The following is an 18,298-nucleotide window of genomic DNA, read 5'->3' as shown; positions in this document are numbered from 1 at the left end:
CAAGACAAGATGATGCAAATTAGTCTGAAAGCTCCTGTTATACAGGACAGGAGCTTAAGTGTTGTCTGTCCTCGGGGCTGGGAGTGCCATATCCCAAGTGCCGGAAAGATCGACCCGTAGCCCCCCTTCCCTGTTGAGGGTGGGGTTGTACATTCTTTCATATATTGCCTCTTTAACACCCCGTTCCCACCATCGTGTTTCGCGGTCTAAGACATCCGTGGACTCGAGTTTGAAAGAGTGACCCTGGTTGTGTTGTAGGTGGTGGAAAATAGCTGAGGAGTAGCCGTTGGCACTAGGTCGGCAATGTTCTTTGTACCTTACTTTAAGCGGTCGACTTGTCTCTCCGATGTAGGTGTTGTTACAATTGGGCTCCTCACATTTGACATCACTATTCCGTATGTCCAAGGAGTATCTAGAGAAACTCCGACGGATCTTCCAAAACTTCAACATAGCCACTAACTTCAAACCTCACTCAACCCTCAGACAAAGACTGGTACACCCTAAGGACCGACCTCACAAGGGTACCAAGGCGAATGTTATTTACAGACTCAAATGTGAGGAGCCCAATTGTAACAACACCTACATCGGAGAGACAAGTCGACCGCTTAAAGTAAGGTACAAAGAACATTGCCGACCTAGTGCCAACGGCTACTCCTCAGCTATTTTCCACCACCTACAACACAACCAGGGTCACTCTTTCAAACTCGAGTCCACGGATGTCTTAGACCGCGAAACACGCTGGTGGGAACGGGGTGTTAAAGAGGCAATATATGAAAGAATGTACAACCCCACCCTCAACAGGGAAGGGGGCTACGGGTCGATCTTTCCGGCACTTGGGATTTGGCACTCCCAGCCCCGAGGACAGACAACACTTAAGCTCCTGTCCTGTATAACAGGAGCTTTCAGACTAATTTGCATCATCTTGTCTTGACTTGTCTGACTTTTGTTCCTTTTTCGACTTCCAAAAATTTGTCTTCACTTTATTTGCATATCAATCAACAGGTTGTGTATATAAACCTGCTTTCCCCTCTGGTCTCTCAGTCACTGACGAAAGCTAGTGGATACTAGCTGAAACGTCTGACGTTTTCAAAATCATATCCAGTTGCTTGAGTAATTGTTTTTTGACAATTTGATTTTACTTTAACCTTTTAAAACTCATCATAAACTCATGCTAGTTTATGACATCATTGTTAAAAGTACAAGACGGTGAGCACGATGTCATAAGCTCAAGTGTAACCAGGATGTTTTCAACAAAATGTCATTACTTTATATTTATTGTTCAATTGTCGTATGCGGTTTTAGCCAATGAAATGACATAAATGACGTTGTTGTTATGAACCAAATTCACTAGTACACAATCCTCTAAAAATAGATATTTCATTTCATTAATAATTTTTAGTTACAAGGTCGGTCCTATATTTGTACCCCCCCCCTGAATAGGTTGAATCAATAGCAGCATTGATACATCACATGATGATTTTAAAAGACAACTTAAAATAGTTCAATTTTACAGTACAGTTACTGCAGTGCATAATAGGTAATTCAAATTAGAATGAAGTGACGCTGAATCCGCTGTTTTGCTTAGAGCAGAAAGACGTACTACAGAAAATACAAAATGTTATGCATACTCGTGACAGCCATGATTTTCCGCGTGGCAGTCGTTGAAACATGCTTGCTTATTTGGTTTCCAATAAGGGCAAATATTGGCTCCAGAAATCCAAATATCAGGACAGGAAGTCCAGATAAGACACCGACCTTTGAAAGAAAAATAATCATTTAAAACATATCAATAATTTGCTAGCGGATTACCTTATGTTACATGATACGATGGACGAACATTACCACATGATAGTCACTTTTATATAGTTTATATACTCACAGAAGTAAACGGAATTCAACCTTCGCCAAAAATATTATTATGTTGTGGGTAGCGTTTGTAAGTATATATGTACGTGTATATTGTATATATTTGTAGAATGTATGTGTGAAGGCTTTAGCAAGATAAGAGGCTATAAATGGATCGTCATGAAACTCGGTAGGTGGGTAGGTCTTGATGAGACATAAAAATGATTACATTTTGGCTCCATAAATGGGTATTCTTTATGCATGTATCAATGAGAAATTGTCAGTCAGTCGTTAACTCGTTAACAACATTTGGCGGAGGTACAAATGTATGAGACCATGTAATATAACTCCATTTTTACGATGCATGAACCAGTGTATTCTTTTATTTGTACTGTGATTCCAATTCTAAAACTATAGGATAGCCTTGCTCAATGAAGTAAAACAGAAATACCTCTACTTTGTACTTTTACTAATAGTATGATTTTTTTACACTTTCACCGATAAAAACGATCTTACCAGTTCGATATTTGCCCCAAAGCTTTGGTTGAAGTAGAGAGGGAGGAGGCTTGGGTCCCAAATATAGGACGCTACGTTGAGCAGGCTGAAGGCCCAAACAGCAGGAGACGTGACCATGCTTAAAAACGGAATGCTTTTCTGCAGAGAAAGATAGAATCAATCAATACTAGTATAATACCTCTTTATTCTGAATGTATATTATTCGAATCGCAGATAATGTTCGACTTGATATATTTGAATGACCCAAACCATTACAAACAAGGAGAAGTCGTAGACATCATCCCTCCATGAAATAGCTTGTTATTTTGTAATCTTTTGGTGTATTTCAATAGAGATATTATGAGTCAAACTTTGTTTTTATCAGCAGAATGATTTGTGGTGGCACTTTGTATTTATCAAGCTGTCATGTGCAGGCGTTTAGTGTCTTGTTACCATGGTTTGTTTACTTTGATGGCCAGCAGGTCATTTGCCTTAGCCTGGGTACCATCCCCAGTAGTATATTCGCAAACTCTATAACTGTTATAGAGTTTGCGAATATACTACTGGGGATGGTACCCAGGCTACATTTGCCTGTACATGTAGGTCAATGACCAGACAGGCAAATGACCTGCAGACCAGACAAACAAGATTTATTTTCCTGCAGACTCTGTCTAGGGGTAAAAATAGATAGGGCTGCCTGGGTCTGACCTGCCAGCTGGAGGTATAAACAAAAACACTCTGTCCCAACTTTTGGGTCAAATTTAACAGACCATCCTATTATGAAGTGGGGGTGAAAAAGTGAAAATCCTTTTAAATTAAGCAATAAAAATATGCAACAACCTGCTAATGCACTCCAAAACACAAAGAGACTCAACAACTACCCACATACCAAAAATCATACCAAACCATCACCCAGATTTTCCAAACATTCAACACAAAAAGTCCAACATTAAACATTTTGTAAATATCAAACGCAAACAGCTAGGGGACCCAAATTTAAACCACTAAACCATGGTAATAACAACTACATGCTACCTTAATATCGCACAAACAGTCCATAACGCGAAAACAACAGAATAAAAAAATTAAACTGCAGTACCAAGGTCAATCACCAGGGGCTCAAAGTCAACCTACACAATCTCCAAGGCCCCATCCATCAATCTGCCAAATATCGTACAGTTCCTTCTCACCGATCTTCAGATATCAGACCAAACATGAAACGGAGTAAAAACAGTACCCCCATTTTCATGGAGGGTAATTACATATTACATTCACTCATGTCATAAAAGTGCCATTCATTTGAAGTACGTACCTTATTTCGGTCATGATGTTAGTGCCACTCTGATATATTTCAACAAAATCACTATAGATATTCTACTGCATTGCATTGTGATGTTTGTTATATTTCCCACCATTGTCTGGATATCGGCCTTGCTCTGTTGAGGTGTGTCCGTGGCAGATTGCTTTTTAAATACACCTGCTACTTTGCATGCGATCGACACGACCGTCCATGTTATCCCCAGCGCACCTGTATATTCATATACCAATAATGATAATGCATCAATAATGATAATGCATCAATAATGATAATGTATCAATAATGATAATGTATCAATAATGATAATACATACCATGAAAAACCCTTTACCAGCATTCCAGAAACGGCCGAAACAGTAGAAATTGGCGAAATAGATAACATGCCAGAGGAGTTGGTCCGCCCAAGAGTAAAATTTCGGAAGCGGTAAACTGTACTTCTGAGCGGCACGTTATCTGTCAATTTGGCCAATTTCTACTCTTTTCAGCCACTTCTCGAATCCTGGTAGAGGCTAATATCAAATACATTTGTGTAAAAATCGCAAATATTACAAACAATGCTTTCCCTACAGAAAAATCATTATGGTGACTTTTCTAACTTTTAATGCCTTGTCAGTCAATAGTGTATAGATAGCAATATCACATAATATTAGCGCCAAGACCATATTCCCTTTTCCAATTACACTGAGAAACTTTCGTTAAGGTTAGTAATACCAATGTTGTTTTTCACAGACACTTACCATATATGTAGAATGATGCCTGCCAGTCTAGTCTTTGTGTTATGAAGCCAGTTGCAAATATACCAAGAAACTGGCCAAGGTAGAGTGCTGAACAGCAAAAACAATGATTCTTGTGAAATTACATATAATACTATCATCACATTGCTTTAGATGCATCATGTAAAATGATAATTATGATAACAACAGTGCTTTTCGTGTAGTTGTTCTAGGTTGATGCCATAACTCTTTTGACTTCATATGACACGCACCTCTAAAATTTCTGCATTGATAATTAAATGGCATCTGTTTGGCGACTTATACTTGAGTCTAGACTTCCTGACCTGCAAAGATGTATGGCGAAACTCGTGCGCTTTGCGTCGGGGACAAGTATTCACTTAGAACGCCATAAGCAGCAGGTTCGCATGACCCCTGTATGGAACGGCATTAATATCATTTCGAGGCGTTAATGATCTTTAGCCAGTTAATGAAAGCAAAATTTCAACTTGATATGAAATCGAAAAGATAATTACTATCGATGTGTAACGTAAATGTCGAAAGACTTTCCACTTATATAATACGTCTCAAAGCAGAACAAACAGTTGATATGCTACATCTTGACTATATATTACACTTAGATAGCAATAATGAAGCTTTTAGGTTAGCGAGTTTCGCTATGAGAAGACACTTGAAACTACAAAGGAACGTAGGTTCGATTCCTGAAAATGTTATTTGATAAATATATAATGCCATATCTTTCAATATTCCTGCTATATGCACGTCTTTTGCCTTGAAACATATACACTCTAAGTCAACTCTTACCTCTGCAACTCCTGCAAGAACACGTTGAATTACTGCAGTCTCAAAGTGTTGAAACATAACAGGGGCGAGACTGTGGACAATTGAACTGGCGCCGACTGAGATCAAGAGCACCCTAGAATTCGCCATAGTGAAGCAACAGGATGAGGTAGGTTGTTACATTTGTACATTCGTTGTGTAGCTGTACATATCTCAAAACCATGCATAACTGTCGAACCATATAGTAATAATGTTCACTTGGGCTCTACAGGGGGGATATGAAGATGATTGGAAAAGCTTCATGCTCCGTCAGTGATAAGCAGATTAAGTGATCTTTCACATAACCGTATAGTACGTCGATGCATAAACGGCTAGCCTCCAGCTCAGCCTCTTGGGTATGGTGTTATATGTTGGAACTATTTCGCCCTCTGCCTTTCCATTTCATTTTATGACTGGTGTTGCTATGGGCACCATACGTTTTAGTAAACCTTAATATTCCATTATAAAAACTGTTTGTTAAACTCGTGTACATGTTGTATACCATTAAGAGTTACGAAAAAAGCCTATCTAGATGTTTTAGGCAATAAAACCACATTCATTACGCCATTCTGACGTCATATTACGTCATAATGATATCAAATTATTGTTATCATTAATTTTTACTAGTACACCATCCTCTGAAAACTTGGTGGTCATACGACGTACCGTTTACGATTTCTGATAGGGGGAATGCCCCCCCCCCGCTCGACGCACGGATCACCTAAAAGCGCCCCAGTCTAGATAGAATACACATCTAATGTTGTTTTCCATCAGTAGTTTACAGGTAGGAAAAAGAACACACCTAAGAGCGGAATATCGATAGGCCAGGTAACCTCCGATGAAGCTTGAGGGCAGCAGGCCGATGTAGACTGAGCTCAGGATGACACCAACTTTGAACTGACTGTACTGTGACTGAAGCTGTAAACACGTCAATGTTTATCATTATCAAATGCAAAACGTACAAGAAGAGCAAGATTGTAGTTTTCAAATGATGGCAATAGATAAAATTAGTGACATTCAAAAACATATTGGTCGTTTTTTGGTCCAAAATTTTAGTTGAAATGTGACTTAACAATGACGACAAGACAAAATTCTAGTACAATGCTTAACTTAATTCTCGCCTAGGAAAAACGTAATTCTAACACAAGGATAAACAAGAGTTCCACGATCTCATGCCTTCGCCAAATGATGTTAACCCCTGCAGTTGACGAATTATGCAATTTATATTCGGGGTTACTAATGAATATAGCTTCTTATATATGTGTGTGTCTCATGTCTAAGTGTCTTGAAGAGACATTTTTACTTGACAAGCTTAACTGTTTTAGAAAGGCCTCCCCCATGTACATTTGTACACTGCACGGCTGCCAGGACAAGACTGAAGTCTGGGAATTTATGTTATCGAATATATATCGGCAAGGTGGGGTCATTATATAGTATTACTGGCCTCTTTAACATCCAAATGTGGCAAGTATAAAATTCCCAGCAGTTACAACTATGAAATTATAAAAAAAATCTCATTGATTATGCAAATTAGGTCTTCATTTACATAATCTATATCCTCAGATGTTTGTTCTCGTTCACAATTACATGTCACAAGTGTTTCATAGTCATATTGTCGAACAAAGCAGATTTCCGCATTAATTGTGCAAATCAGCTGCTGATTTGCATAATTGTCATCTGATTATGTCAAGCATCACATCAGCTACCTACATACCAAAAATCACGACAATCCGTCAATCGGATCTTGAAAACCGGACGTTCTGCTGCAGTACCAACAAAAGCTGCCAGGGGGCCAAAAATCTAATCATTTCTAGGTCTCATCAAGACCTACCCACCAACTAATAAGTTTCATAACAATGCATATAAAGCTTCTTGGGTTATGCTGTTCACAGACAGACGCACGGACAAACAGGCAGACGGACAAATGCTACTGAAAACATACCCTTCTTGGCGAAGGTAACAAGTATCAAATTTCCGACGACCACTGTCGCCTTCATCAGGGTAAGTAATGACCGATCACTCCCGAACGAAACCCACAAGAGTTACGGGCACGTGACCATGGCCTATATAACATAGCAAGACACCTATAGTTGACCTTCGAGACGTTGGTGTTTGTATTGTTATCCGACTGCGTCTGTAACTCCACCAGAATCACTGAGACACTGGTCCTCCCGGCATAGGGTACTAGAACCGCAGTGAAGAGCAGAACGCACAGCAACTTCTGGGGCGTGGTTATAGCCTCGGTCGAGACGGCTTCTGCTCTGCCACCCTAGTTTGGAAAACAAAAAAAATATGATGTGCTTTATTAAAAGTCGTCTAAAATCTAGTGAATACTTACTTACAAACGACATAAATGGAAAGAAAGATTGGCGGTAAAACAACTTGTTGGTTTGCAGGTTCACTGACCTACTGTACATGTATCATACAAACCGTCCCAAGCAACTAGGCCAGGGTAGTAAAGGTCATCAGAACACTTTACTTTACGATCACAGGTACCAGAACCGAGGGATCCGGACCCAACAACAGATGTTTCAATGAAAACATACATTCCAAGAGTACATCGATTTTGCATACATGTACCATGTCCTTTTTCTGTAGGTGTGCAAAGCCACTGGTGTTGAAGAGCGTACAAGAGTGAAGAAAAAGCTGGAGAGGAAGGGATCTAGAGAGGAAGAAGATGGACCACTTACTTTCAGGTGGGTGCTGTTTCTGCTCTACCTTTTACATTTTACATTTTGCCCAAAATATTGATCTCAAACTTTTATCTGAAATAAAATCCACTTCTATTCAATCCCCTTGTTGTATGCACTTCTACAGGGTGTGAAGTATAAACTATATACTGTATATATAATGTATATAATATCTACCTACAATGAAGGTCAAGCAATACCTTTTACGTTTTTCTGAAGGGAGAGAAAACTGCAAAGGAGGAAGCTGCGAAGGAGGAAGCTGCTGTGAAGGAAGATGAGACCAGAATAAGACTATCTACATCTACCTCCTGCAAATAAAAACTTGTTTGTTTCATGCAGTCACTGTGTCCTGTGGTTCAATCCGCAATATCAGGCATTGTATTCCTGTGGTTAAGCAGCTTTTTTTTGCTGGACTTTTTTTTCGCCCTCTCGCTTTGGTCCCCAGAGGATGTCAAGTCAAAGTTTATTGCACAACGATTGTCACGGGTACAATGTATGGCAAATAATAAGATTACTAGTTGGTATGCGTCTAACATAATGCTATATATATGGTCAACGGACATTGTATCTGGCAGAGTATTATAAAGAACTACTGGCTAGAGAATATTTCGACTCTACATGTACATTCTACATTACGCTAAACTATACACATGAAGGGTACAGTGAGCAGTTGTACCTAATTATACTAAACATGTTCTATGGCTACTAAGTTATTTGCCAGGAATGTTAAAATTCTACATATAAATGCTACGAAACGCTACACTATATATATATGTAGTTGATAAAAAAATTCAGTGACTCTACTTATGCAGCTATTGTAAGATGTCTTTTTTGCATGGCATTAAAAATGTATTGACCTATATATACAGAAAATGTGTGTCATCCAAAAAATTAAATCAGTGTGGCCTAGACAGTACATATCAGAGATATCTACACCATGTGCACAGACAATGCAAGTCCTGTATCAGAGACCATGGCACACTTACAGACAATTAAACAACAACTGTCGGTGAGGAAACAAAGGGAGAATGGGCATCTCTATATAACAGGGACCCTGACATGATGACCTTGTTGCAATAAAACAGTACATGTCAGGGATCGATGTTTACACCACAGACAATGCAAGTCCTGTACCATGGCTTTGCAGCAGAGGTGCGGCCATGTCTTCCTGTCTTGGGCTCCTGTGAGGAGTTGTGGGACGGTGAGGGTCGTCCCGTCCTTGATTTAAATAAATTATTAGCTGCCAGTGACAAAAGACATAAAATGGAAAGAAAGTTGATGGTAACTCACTGTTGGTTTGCAGGTTCTCTGACCTATTGTCACTGACCTATTGCAGGTTTATTGACCTATGTATCATATAAACCGTCCCAAGCAACTAGGCCAGGGTAGTAAAGGTCATCAGAACACTACTTTACGATCACAGGTACCAGAACCGAGGGACCCGGACCCAACAACAGATGTTTCAACTTGAAGATTTTTCACAAACAACCTTGTATTTCATCAGTGTCAGGGACTTCGACACCAGAAAGAGACAATGCAAAGAATTATGAAAGAGAGTCCAGTATACGAGACCATGGCATGCACAGGCCCGCTTAATTATAAGCTGCTAGTGACAAAAGAGTTACGGTAACTCTATAATCACTGACCAAAACATATATCCTTGACCTGTACACATCTCAAAATGTGTAACTAATTGGCCAGACAACATTTAATAACTGAAAGTTTATTGCAAATACTTGCCCGAGGGCTAATTGCAGTTACAAACAACATAGAAAGAAAATACAGTGGTACGTGAGACTAAATCTACTTCTAACATTATACTATATTCTACAACATGACATGACACTAGTTTTACTGGGTTCGACTTCTTCTTTTTAGGCAATGGAAGACGAATTTACCCACTTCTTCTATAATATGTGGGTTCTTTGATTTTAGTAGTAAAATTGTTTTTTTGTGGTAAGGAATGGTGGGGAAGTAAGGTAGCATTTTGGACACGGTGGTAAATAATTGATTTCTGATGTCGTCATAAAATGGACAGTTAGAGATGAAATGGATTTCGTCTTCCACTGCCTTTGAGGAGCAATATTTACAAATTCTCTCCGACACAGGTAGTTTCATATATCGCCCTTTTTCGATTTCCAAGGAGTGGGCACTGATTCTAATTTTACTAATGGCGGAGCGCTGATCGAAGTCACAATGTTCTAGGTATTGTTCTAAACAGTATTCAGTTTTACATTTTCTATAGAATCTCAGTTTACCGGTATTAACAGACAAACTATGGAAGAAAGTTTGAATGTACATGTCTGAAAGCCTTGTCCTTAAAACTTTATACATATGTTGAGGATCACAGGTTGTACTATCAATATGCAGTAGGTAGGAATATCCACAGTGATCGAGGATCTCCTTCACTCGCTGTACCAATGTCCGTCTACGACTATATGACAGGGAATTACGTTGTAACAGGAGTGCATCAACTTGCAGAGGGTGTGTATCGGTATTAAGTTGTGTCAAGTGTGACCAGAATTTAACAGCACGCAGTGATATATCATTTGACTTCCATACGCAATAACTTACATACAGCCTTCATACTGCAGTCTGTGATAGGACTTCGGAGATACAGATTTATGCAGATATTGATTTGCTTTATAAATACAAATACGTAGACTTGCAATCGTCACGGTGGTCAACTTTGGGTCCCGATTTCCCCACCTTCTTTCGAACCAGAACTGATGTAATTCGAACAGAACGGTGTTCGATATGGGGTCACCAGCGGTCATTCACATTTGACATTCCAATATGATGTCGCAGTATGTGAATGTCATTTTTGATTGTTCTAACATCAAGAATGAGGACTCATCTCCATTTAAAGAAACTATCCAGTGTCAGAATGAAAAAAAGCTATATTGACTCTAAACACACTCAACTGGCTTTTTATGACGTTTGTCTAAAATATGTAAGCAGTTGTGATTGCTGCTTGGCAATGTAGTGCTGTCGAGTCAAAAGTCCCACAATACCAGGATTGGTTCGGAGTGCCTGTGGGGCTTTTACTCCATTTTCTTGTTGACTAGTTGAAGATGACATTCAGTCCAGACTGACCCTACGAGCTATATGGCATTACTGCAGACGACAAAAGGGAAGTTTCATATCAACTGATGTCTCAGTTATTTTTTCCACGTGCTATATCTTTTTAACACAATGTTGCCAGAAAAGAAAGGGTCCAAAAAGGTGCACGTACAGAAAAACTAAACATAAATTCAAACTATCGCCTTACAATGCAATAAACATATATACAAAATCAACGGTACAGTAAAACTGATCATCCAGTATAACACGTGGTATGTTTAATAATACAACTCAAGATCCAAAAACATCTATATCATTTAACAACTTGGTCATGAAGTAGATCAAACTCTTTGTAAATCATACAGTTCTAGGTTTGAAAGTCTGTCCTGGTTACTGAACCTAGTGTCCCTGCCAGTTATGACTGCACGGTGACAGTGTGTTTGGTCCCTAATAAATTAATCCATGCACTACATGAGATATCTTACCTCTATCGTCTGGTTAAGTATAAGGCAACTGGCATCCTCACCTGTGTTCTTGGCAAAGTCATTTTCCAAACTATACTGCACAAATGTCGTTTGATTAAGGAAACTGCATGCTGTTCCGACCGACTTTAACACAAAGAGGGCCTACGGGAGCAGGAAAAGCCAGGACCACATAGGAAACAGACGTAGATCCTCGTCGCATTTCCCGTCAGACTGTTCCGATGTTGTTTTTGCGCTACTACGGTCACACGCGTCCAAATCCTGCGCCACAGAAGTCGTTACTGTGATTTATTAATGTGCCAGTTACCGATCAAAGGGACAAGGCTGCCTGGGAAACTTGCGATCGAATGACCTGCATTTTGTCCTTGTATCTAGAACCCAGTATATATAATGACCTGATGGCCACCATGCTGGACAGAAGTATCTAGAGGGGTATCGTATGTGTATGAGGATAAACTGATAGCCTGGTGTATGATTGCTCCGGTTGCTGCGTAACAAAACGGTGAGTACGGAATTTTCTGGCAAAAGATCAATCCAACTTTTTTGCCGTTATTCTTTCGTTTCTTCTTTGGGACTGAGCGGAGATTGAGCTTCAGTTGAAAGGCACGGTTGCAGGAAATTATAACACGCTTTATCAATTCGACCGTCGCTAGACGGCCTAAACTCGGTCAGCCTACCAACTTAGCGACTTTATGGTCGAGAAGTAAGGCATACTGTATATAGCTGGCTGGCAAGAAAAATGCAAATTGATTCAAACCTAGGCCTCTCCTATCCCTAACGAAAATACTACTCGACTGAGTTACATATTCGCGGCATAAACATATATCCCGCGCATAAGTTTTTTTTATATACTTACATGGAAATACTGACTTTACAACGTTAACAAAAAAGTCGTTTCTGTTGGGTAACCATCGCTAGCAACTCGCACAGGGTGAAATTGATCATGAAGGTCAACAATCAGGCTGTCTTCTGAGTAACCAATTTCACAGTTTTTCGAATTTTCGACGTCTACCTGGGCTGACTCTGCTGACTGAGCTGCGCCGCCATCTTGGCTCTGGGATAATTACGTATGGTTTCGCGCAGTAGAAGACTGCTTCCCTTTTCAACCATAAAATCGCTAATGCGGCCGTCATATTGCGCAAAATTGAACAGCCGATGAGTCCACATTTACAGTAGTAGTAGAGCACCACGCGAATTATTGGGATCGCCGGCGAATTTTTGGAGTCGGCGGAAGTTCGCTTGATCCCTGTAGCTCGCCCGGGTACGACCTCTTTCGTATCTCGCCCGACTTCTGCAAACTTGGCAGGTCGTGCGTGGTTTGTGTCTGTGTCCGAGGAAGGCTCTACGTGCCTCGGTCGAGCTCTAGAGAATTCATTGATTTGGCACCTGTGTTACACATGTGACATTTATTTTGAGTTTGCATTGGTGGTATAGAGTGTGAAGTATGCGGCAGCAACGTCGCCACCCCTTGTGCCTTTCTGTAATTTTGTTATAGCGATCAACAAATACGCCCGACGGTGGTCAGCAATGTAAGGCCTGCATAACTCGTAGGCTGGACTACGAGTCCACACCGCTTAAACTATTTTGCGTACATAAACCATGGTAGCCTCCACCAGGCCTTCCTATACGGGGGTATCATATAATATGGACTTCGGTAAAAAGGGAACATCATTGGAAGGGAGAATCAGTCCACGGGAAGGATAATTCAATCGGGTATTCCCCGATGGCGATGTATACGATACAGTTCCAATACATTGAGACAAACCACTACAATCTACATCCAACAAACTCAAAATCTTTGTACCATACAGAGTGTTATAGATTTTACTCTACTAAGGTTATAAATGTGACTTTTTCAGTGTGAATTTGCCGATGGAACTTTAAGAAATTGTAAATGATATGACTGCACATAAAATACATGTAAAAGCGAGAATTCTTTTGGGGAGGGAGGGGGTGAGTGCATCGTGAAATGGGAAGAGAGAGACACCATGGACGCCTAACTCTCACGAATATGACTAAAGTGATCCCGCACTACATCCATCTACTTTAGAGACGCATTCCGATGATCATGGCAGATATCCAACCCAGTAAAGCACTACAGTTTCCAGCATGGACCAACGACAATCATTGTCTGGCACGCCGTGTCCTGAACTGCGACTTGTGGGAGCAGCTGAAGGTGAGAAATCTTGCGACCGGACCGAATATGGATTATGAGTATAGATGGTGGCTTTCTTAAGTATGTGTTTGTATTTTGTATATAATACTATATATCCTATTTGTTTTACGGTACTGTACTGTCTTCCAGGGGCCCAGTGTAAACCAGTGTATTTCACTGAAATTCAGATAAGGCATCCTGGCTAAATGAGATAGAAATAAATAAACAGAAACAAACTATCACATAATTTGCGAAATTTCACAAATGTATGATGCGGGTATGTATTACATGTTTAGAGTGAATGTTTCCCAGTCCGGGTTCGGGTCCTTAAGGATGTTTAAATGTATTTTTCACGGCACGTAAATACTGGGAAAAACTTGCCACAGGATTGTTAGTGCTACCTCAACGGAGCTTCTCCATGGTTGTTATTCATACAGGCTTTATTCTTTGGGTACACCTAAAAGGCGGAAAGTGGAAATAATCGTCAGATTAGATTTTATTATAGTTACAAGCACTAGCACTGAAAGCGCTGCTTTGGAAAGCAAGCGTCCCAACATTAAGGTCAGTATTTACTCGATTCTTCAGGACTTCAAGACGTCCTTGACTAGCTTTACTATAAACGACGTGGTGCGGAGTGGAGTCGCAGTTCCCACCAGCAGCAATGGGGTTTATGCAGGAGACGAGGAGTGCTACAGACTGTACAGTCAAGTCTTTGAACCTATCATAAAGTAATTATTGACAATACGTCTTTTCTATTGACAAGATGTGCTGTCTATTACCACAAGTTACTTCATTGCACCTGCTACCTCAAAACAATCTGAATAAAAAAAAGTAATTATCATCATGAAGGTTCATCTGTGTTTACGTTTTATAGTGATTGGTCATTAATTATCCTGATGAAGGCGACAGTGGTCGCTGTAAATTTGATCTCTTTCTACAAAATTCCATTCTGTAGAAGAACATGATTTGTATCTTTTCTAGAGAATACCATGGGATGGACAAAATACCTGCGCACGTCTCCAATCTGGATTCTCGATGTTTGACGTCCGTGATTCACAACGAAGCATCGATTCTGTCTACTAGATGCAGGGTGGTCAGGAACCTCTATGGTTACGGTATAATTTCCCCTTCAGTCTCCCCTTTCCAGTACCTCTTCGAAACCTCACCTCTGTTTAAACAATGTTACTAATTTAAAAGTTTTCTATTTCACTAGGAACGATATCTTTTTAATTTGGTTGCCAGTTTGCCCAGTGATGTTCACTCACTCACTCACTCACTCACTCACTCACTCACTCACTCACTCACTCACTCACTCACACACTCACTCACTCACTCACTCGCTCGCTCACTCACTCACTCACTCCCTCGCTCGCTCGCTCACTCACTCACTCACACACTCACTCACTCACTCACTCACTCGCTCGCTCGCTCACCCCCCCCACGCACAAACACTCACTCACTCCCTCACTCACTCCCCTACGTACTGCAGCAGGCATTACAAAGATGATTACTACATCACTAACAGTCTATTTAGACTCTTTAGTGATCGAGTATATTCCCACAACTTTCTCGTTCTTAACCAGGTTTATGTTGGTTTAAACAGGATTCCCCCCAGGTATGTCACGGGAGAAACGCCTGGAAGTAGAGCGTATCTTGGTGACCGCACTAGAGAGCCTTGGAGGGGACCTTAGCGGGACCTACTATCCCTACGATACAATGACGAGCTCAGAAAAACAAAGTCTTATAAAGGATGGATATCTTTTTCAGGTAAATGGCATACAACTTTTAAAAAGTTGTTTAACATCTCTAACCTTTTAGGTCAAGAGACTGGGCAGTGCATCGGCCATACGGTAGCTTTAGGTATATTTCATTTGATCTGCTCTTCTTACCTCAAAGATAACGAAAAGAACAATTACTCTTGCAACCGCTTTTTTTTTAAATAACACAAAAGAGGGATGTTCTTTGCTAAATTCTTTAACTTAAACTGCATTTTTTAATTTGTGCCTATCATTTGATATTCATTGACATTTTTTTTTATTCTAGACCTGGTTATTCATAATGTCTTAAACATTTTCCCACTGATATGTTCGTTTTGCGACAGGAGAGTGATAAGTACCAGGCAGCTGCAGGGATATGTCGAGACTGGCCGGAAGGACGGGGCATCTTTTACAACAATGCAAAGACGTTTTTGGTGTGGGTAAACGAGGAGGATCATCTTAGGATCATATCTATGCAGAAAGGTATCTATCTATCTATCTATCTATCTATCTATCTATCTATCTATCTATCTATCTATCTATCTATCTATCTATCTATCTATCTCTATCTATCTATCTACCTATCCATCTTTCTCACTAGAATGGTAAGAAATCGTAACAATAGCTGGTATCAAACCTAGCTGCCTGGCTTTCTTATCTTAATTGTTTTCTGAGGTATGAAACTTTCAAACACCTTCATATAAATAAGCAAAAGTACAGCGACAGTTCTCGCCGACTAGCGTTTTTTCGAACGCCATTTTAATCATCATCATCATCGTTTCATCAGGTGACGTCACTGTTTTGAACTGTAGAAAGGTACGTAGAAGTCGCACTGTGGCGCTGTTTCACATTAATATATGCAAAAATGCCAAAAATGGCTTCCTGCGTCCGTAGCAAACAGTTTGCTCGGGTTTTCACGACGCTCCGTTGTGTCTGGAGGGGCATGGACGCTTGTTATCTATTGCACAAGTTTTATGGAACATCATGGGCTTTTATGTCACATTCTACTGAGGGAAAAATGGCGGTCCAACCTCATTTAGCACCACAGCGCTACTGCATGCGACATTGCGCTACACAGTGACATTTTACCGTGGTTTGTTGTTGACCACTTCGGTAATTGTTAGCAAGAAGTGTTTGTTTATGTGTGCTTATAAGTTCCAAGAGACCGTTGATTGGTCACCCTAGAGCAATTCTTCACTGTTAATTACTAAATAAAAAAAGCTGGCACGGCACAAAAAACACAGGGAAGAAATGACACGGCACACACTTTTATAACCGACGAACTACTGTTTCTTCACATGGGTTAAATATTTAGTTCTGCCCACGCGTTTTAACAAAAAAAATGTAATTTTCCATAATTCTACCGTAAAGTGGTAACCTTGCGTTATATACTTAGTATATTCATCGACGAATTCATTATCTTTTAATCCATATCATTACCGGTATTTTTTGAAATTCAATTTTAGACCGGCTTGGTTATTAAAAAGTCCATGTTTTGTGTCAAAGTTTTCTCGGACCTGTACTTAGCATTGTGTACATTACATTGGAGCCGTAACGTGCTGATTCTTTTTATTCTATTACCTTCAGGAGCAGACGTCCAGCAAGTATTTAATCGTTTGTGTCGTGGCATCCATGCCATCGATAAACGTCTGCTGAACAATGCACAGACTGCGTTCGCGTTTGACAAGCAGTATGGGTACCTGTCCAGCTGTCCTACCAACCTTGGCACAGGTATGCGTACAAGCGTGCACATGCGTGTGCCGAACGCGTTTAACACAGCTGCTGAATTCAAAAGCACATGCGGTCAGCTTGGGTTGGACGTCAGGGGCAAACATGGAGGTTAGAGACTGTGCTATGTTTAACGGTGGGTGGAGGTGGGGGGGAAGACATGGTGGCCACAGGACTGTAATAAGGGGTCCTATCATCTTATATGGCAAAGATCTAAGAACTAAGCTGTTAAAATCACCTACCTAAGTTGCAGCATAAGTAGACTGGGTGTTGTGCTGGACATAATGATATCTAAAATGCTGTATAAGCTGGATAAGAACATTCAATTTGTATTACTAAAACAGATCTGAGTAAAGTACCTTTTCTTTTGCTTGTTTAAGTAATTCTTTTGTGAATGGGTACGTTCAGTACGCTAGTTAGGTTGATTTCTTTCTTGAGTGACTTTGGTTATTTGTTTAGAAACCTCTGAGGCCAGTGAAAAGGCAGTCTGTGACGTGTCCAACCGCCAGCGGATGGGTCGTACTGAAGTGGAGCTGCTGAAAATACTGATTGATGGCATCAATTCCCTGAATCAATATGCCATATCGGGCTAGGTACAGCCACACAAAATTCAACAATAGTGGTAAAATGCATATGCAAACAGGACTTCAAGTACTATCTAAACATAGCTTGTACACCTACTAATAAAACATAGGTAGTTTTTTTTCGTATCTTGGTTATGTTGTTGTTTCTAAGTTTAAACAAAAAATTACTTGAAACACTTAATCACAAGGTCCAATAGTCTTGTTTTATTATCATTTAGAGTAATATGCATTTAAATAGAAAAGCTACCAAAAGACTTAACAAAATTAATCTGGTGAACCAAAAAAAAACTAAATAAATAATCTTCCACAAATTCAAAGTTTTTATTCTATATATTTTCATGATACATGTTATTTTCTTATTACTAACAGCACACCTTCTGTGATATATTTCTTTATCTTGAAACCTCGTGCTTTCAGTTTCAGTTTATTGAGATACCCTTTAGCCGATTATGGGCTATTCTTCCAGGGTTCCAATACAAATACATGTAACATCACAATTACAGACACAATCCTACATATTTACACTTAACTTACAGCATGAATCATGTAAAAACAGAGGAGTTACACGTCACATAAAAACCTTAACTATTTACATGGCAATCTTTAAAAAACATTAAACTTTAAACTTATAA

At 39.9% G+C, this 18,298-nt stretch overlaps 2 protein-coding genes across 2 annotated transcripts in view; one reads left to right on the top strand and one right to left on the bottom strand.

Moving 5' to 3' along the window:
* LOC109465634 (vesicular glutamate transporter 1-like) overlaps positions 1-12,489 on the bottom strand; it is a gene marked incomplete at its 3' end in the record, with an annotated part of 15,773 nt that extends 3,284 nt beyond the window's left edge. Inside the window, exons 1-7 of the mRNA XM_019763006.1 lie at positions 12,455-12,489; positions 7,788-7,869; positions 7,303-7,476; positions 6,010-6,125; positions 5,193-5,304; positions 2,362-2,499; positions 1,629-1,755 (exon numbers count right to left, since the gene is read on the bottom strand). Of these exons, the coding sequence (XP_019618565.1) occupies positions 1,629-1,755; positions 2,362-2,499; positions 5,193-5,304; positions 6,010-6,125; positions 7,303-7,476; positions 7,788-7,869; positions 12,455-12,489 (784 nt within the window). The remainder of the gene's footprint in view (positions 1-1,628; positions 1,756-2,361; positions 2,500-5,192; positions 5,305-6,009; positions 6,126-7,302; positions 7,477-7,787; positions 7,870-12,454) is intronic.
* Positions 12,490-13,510: 1,021 nt separating this feature from the next.
* LOC109465633 (arginine kinase-like) lies at positions 13,511-17,675 on the top strand. The gene is made up of 7 exons (XM_019763005.1): positions 13,511-13,618; positions 14,183-14,325; positions 14,579-14,712; positions 15,201-15,364; positions 15,699-15,837; positions 16,942-17,193; positions 17,542-17,675. The coding sequence occupies exons 1-7, from the start codon at positions 13,511-13,513 to the stop codon at positions 17,673-17,675; spliced, it is 1,074 nt and encodes a 357-aa protein (XP_019618564.1).
* Positions 17,676-18,298: the final 623 nt, after the last annotated feature.

This window comes from Branchiostoma belcheri, unplaced genomic scaffold (genome assembly GCF_001625305.1).
Source record: "Branchiostoma belcheri isolate BF01 breed outbred unplaced genomic scaffold, Haploidv18h27 scaffold155, whole genome shotgun sequence".
In the NCBI taxonomy this organism is placed as follows: domain Eukaryota; kingdom Metazoa; phylum Chordata; class Leptocardii; order Amphioxiformes; family Branchiostomatidae; genus Branchiostoma; species Branchiostoma belcheri.
Note: the sequence above shows the minus strand (reverse complement) of the source record. Positions and strands in the feature narration are given on the sequence as shown.

Bases quoted from the DNA above. Each gene is read 5' to 3' on its own strand.
- LOC109465633 (XM_019763005.1), top strand. From the start codon at position 13,511: ATGGCAGATATCCAACCCAGTAAAGCACTACAGTTTCCAGCATGGACC. The intron at 14,326-14,578 runs GTAATTATTGAC...TATCTTTTCTAG, and splicing joins GTCTTTGAACCTATCATAAA to AGAATACCATGGGATGGACA. The intron at 15,365-15,698 runs GTAAATGGCATA...GTTTTGCGACAG, and splicing joins AGGATGGATATCTTTTTCAG to GAGAGTGATAAGTACCAGGC.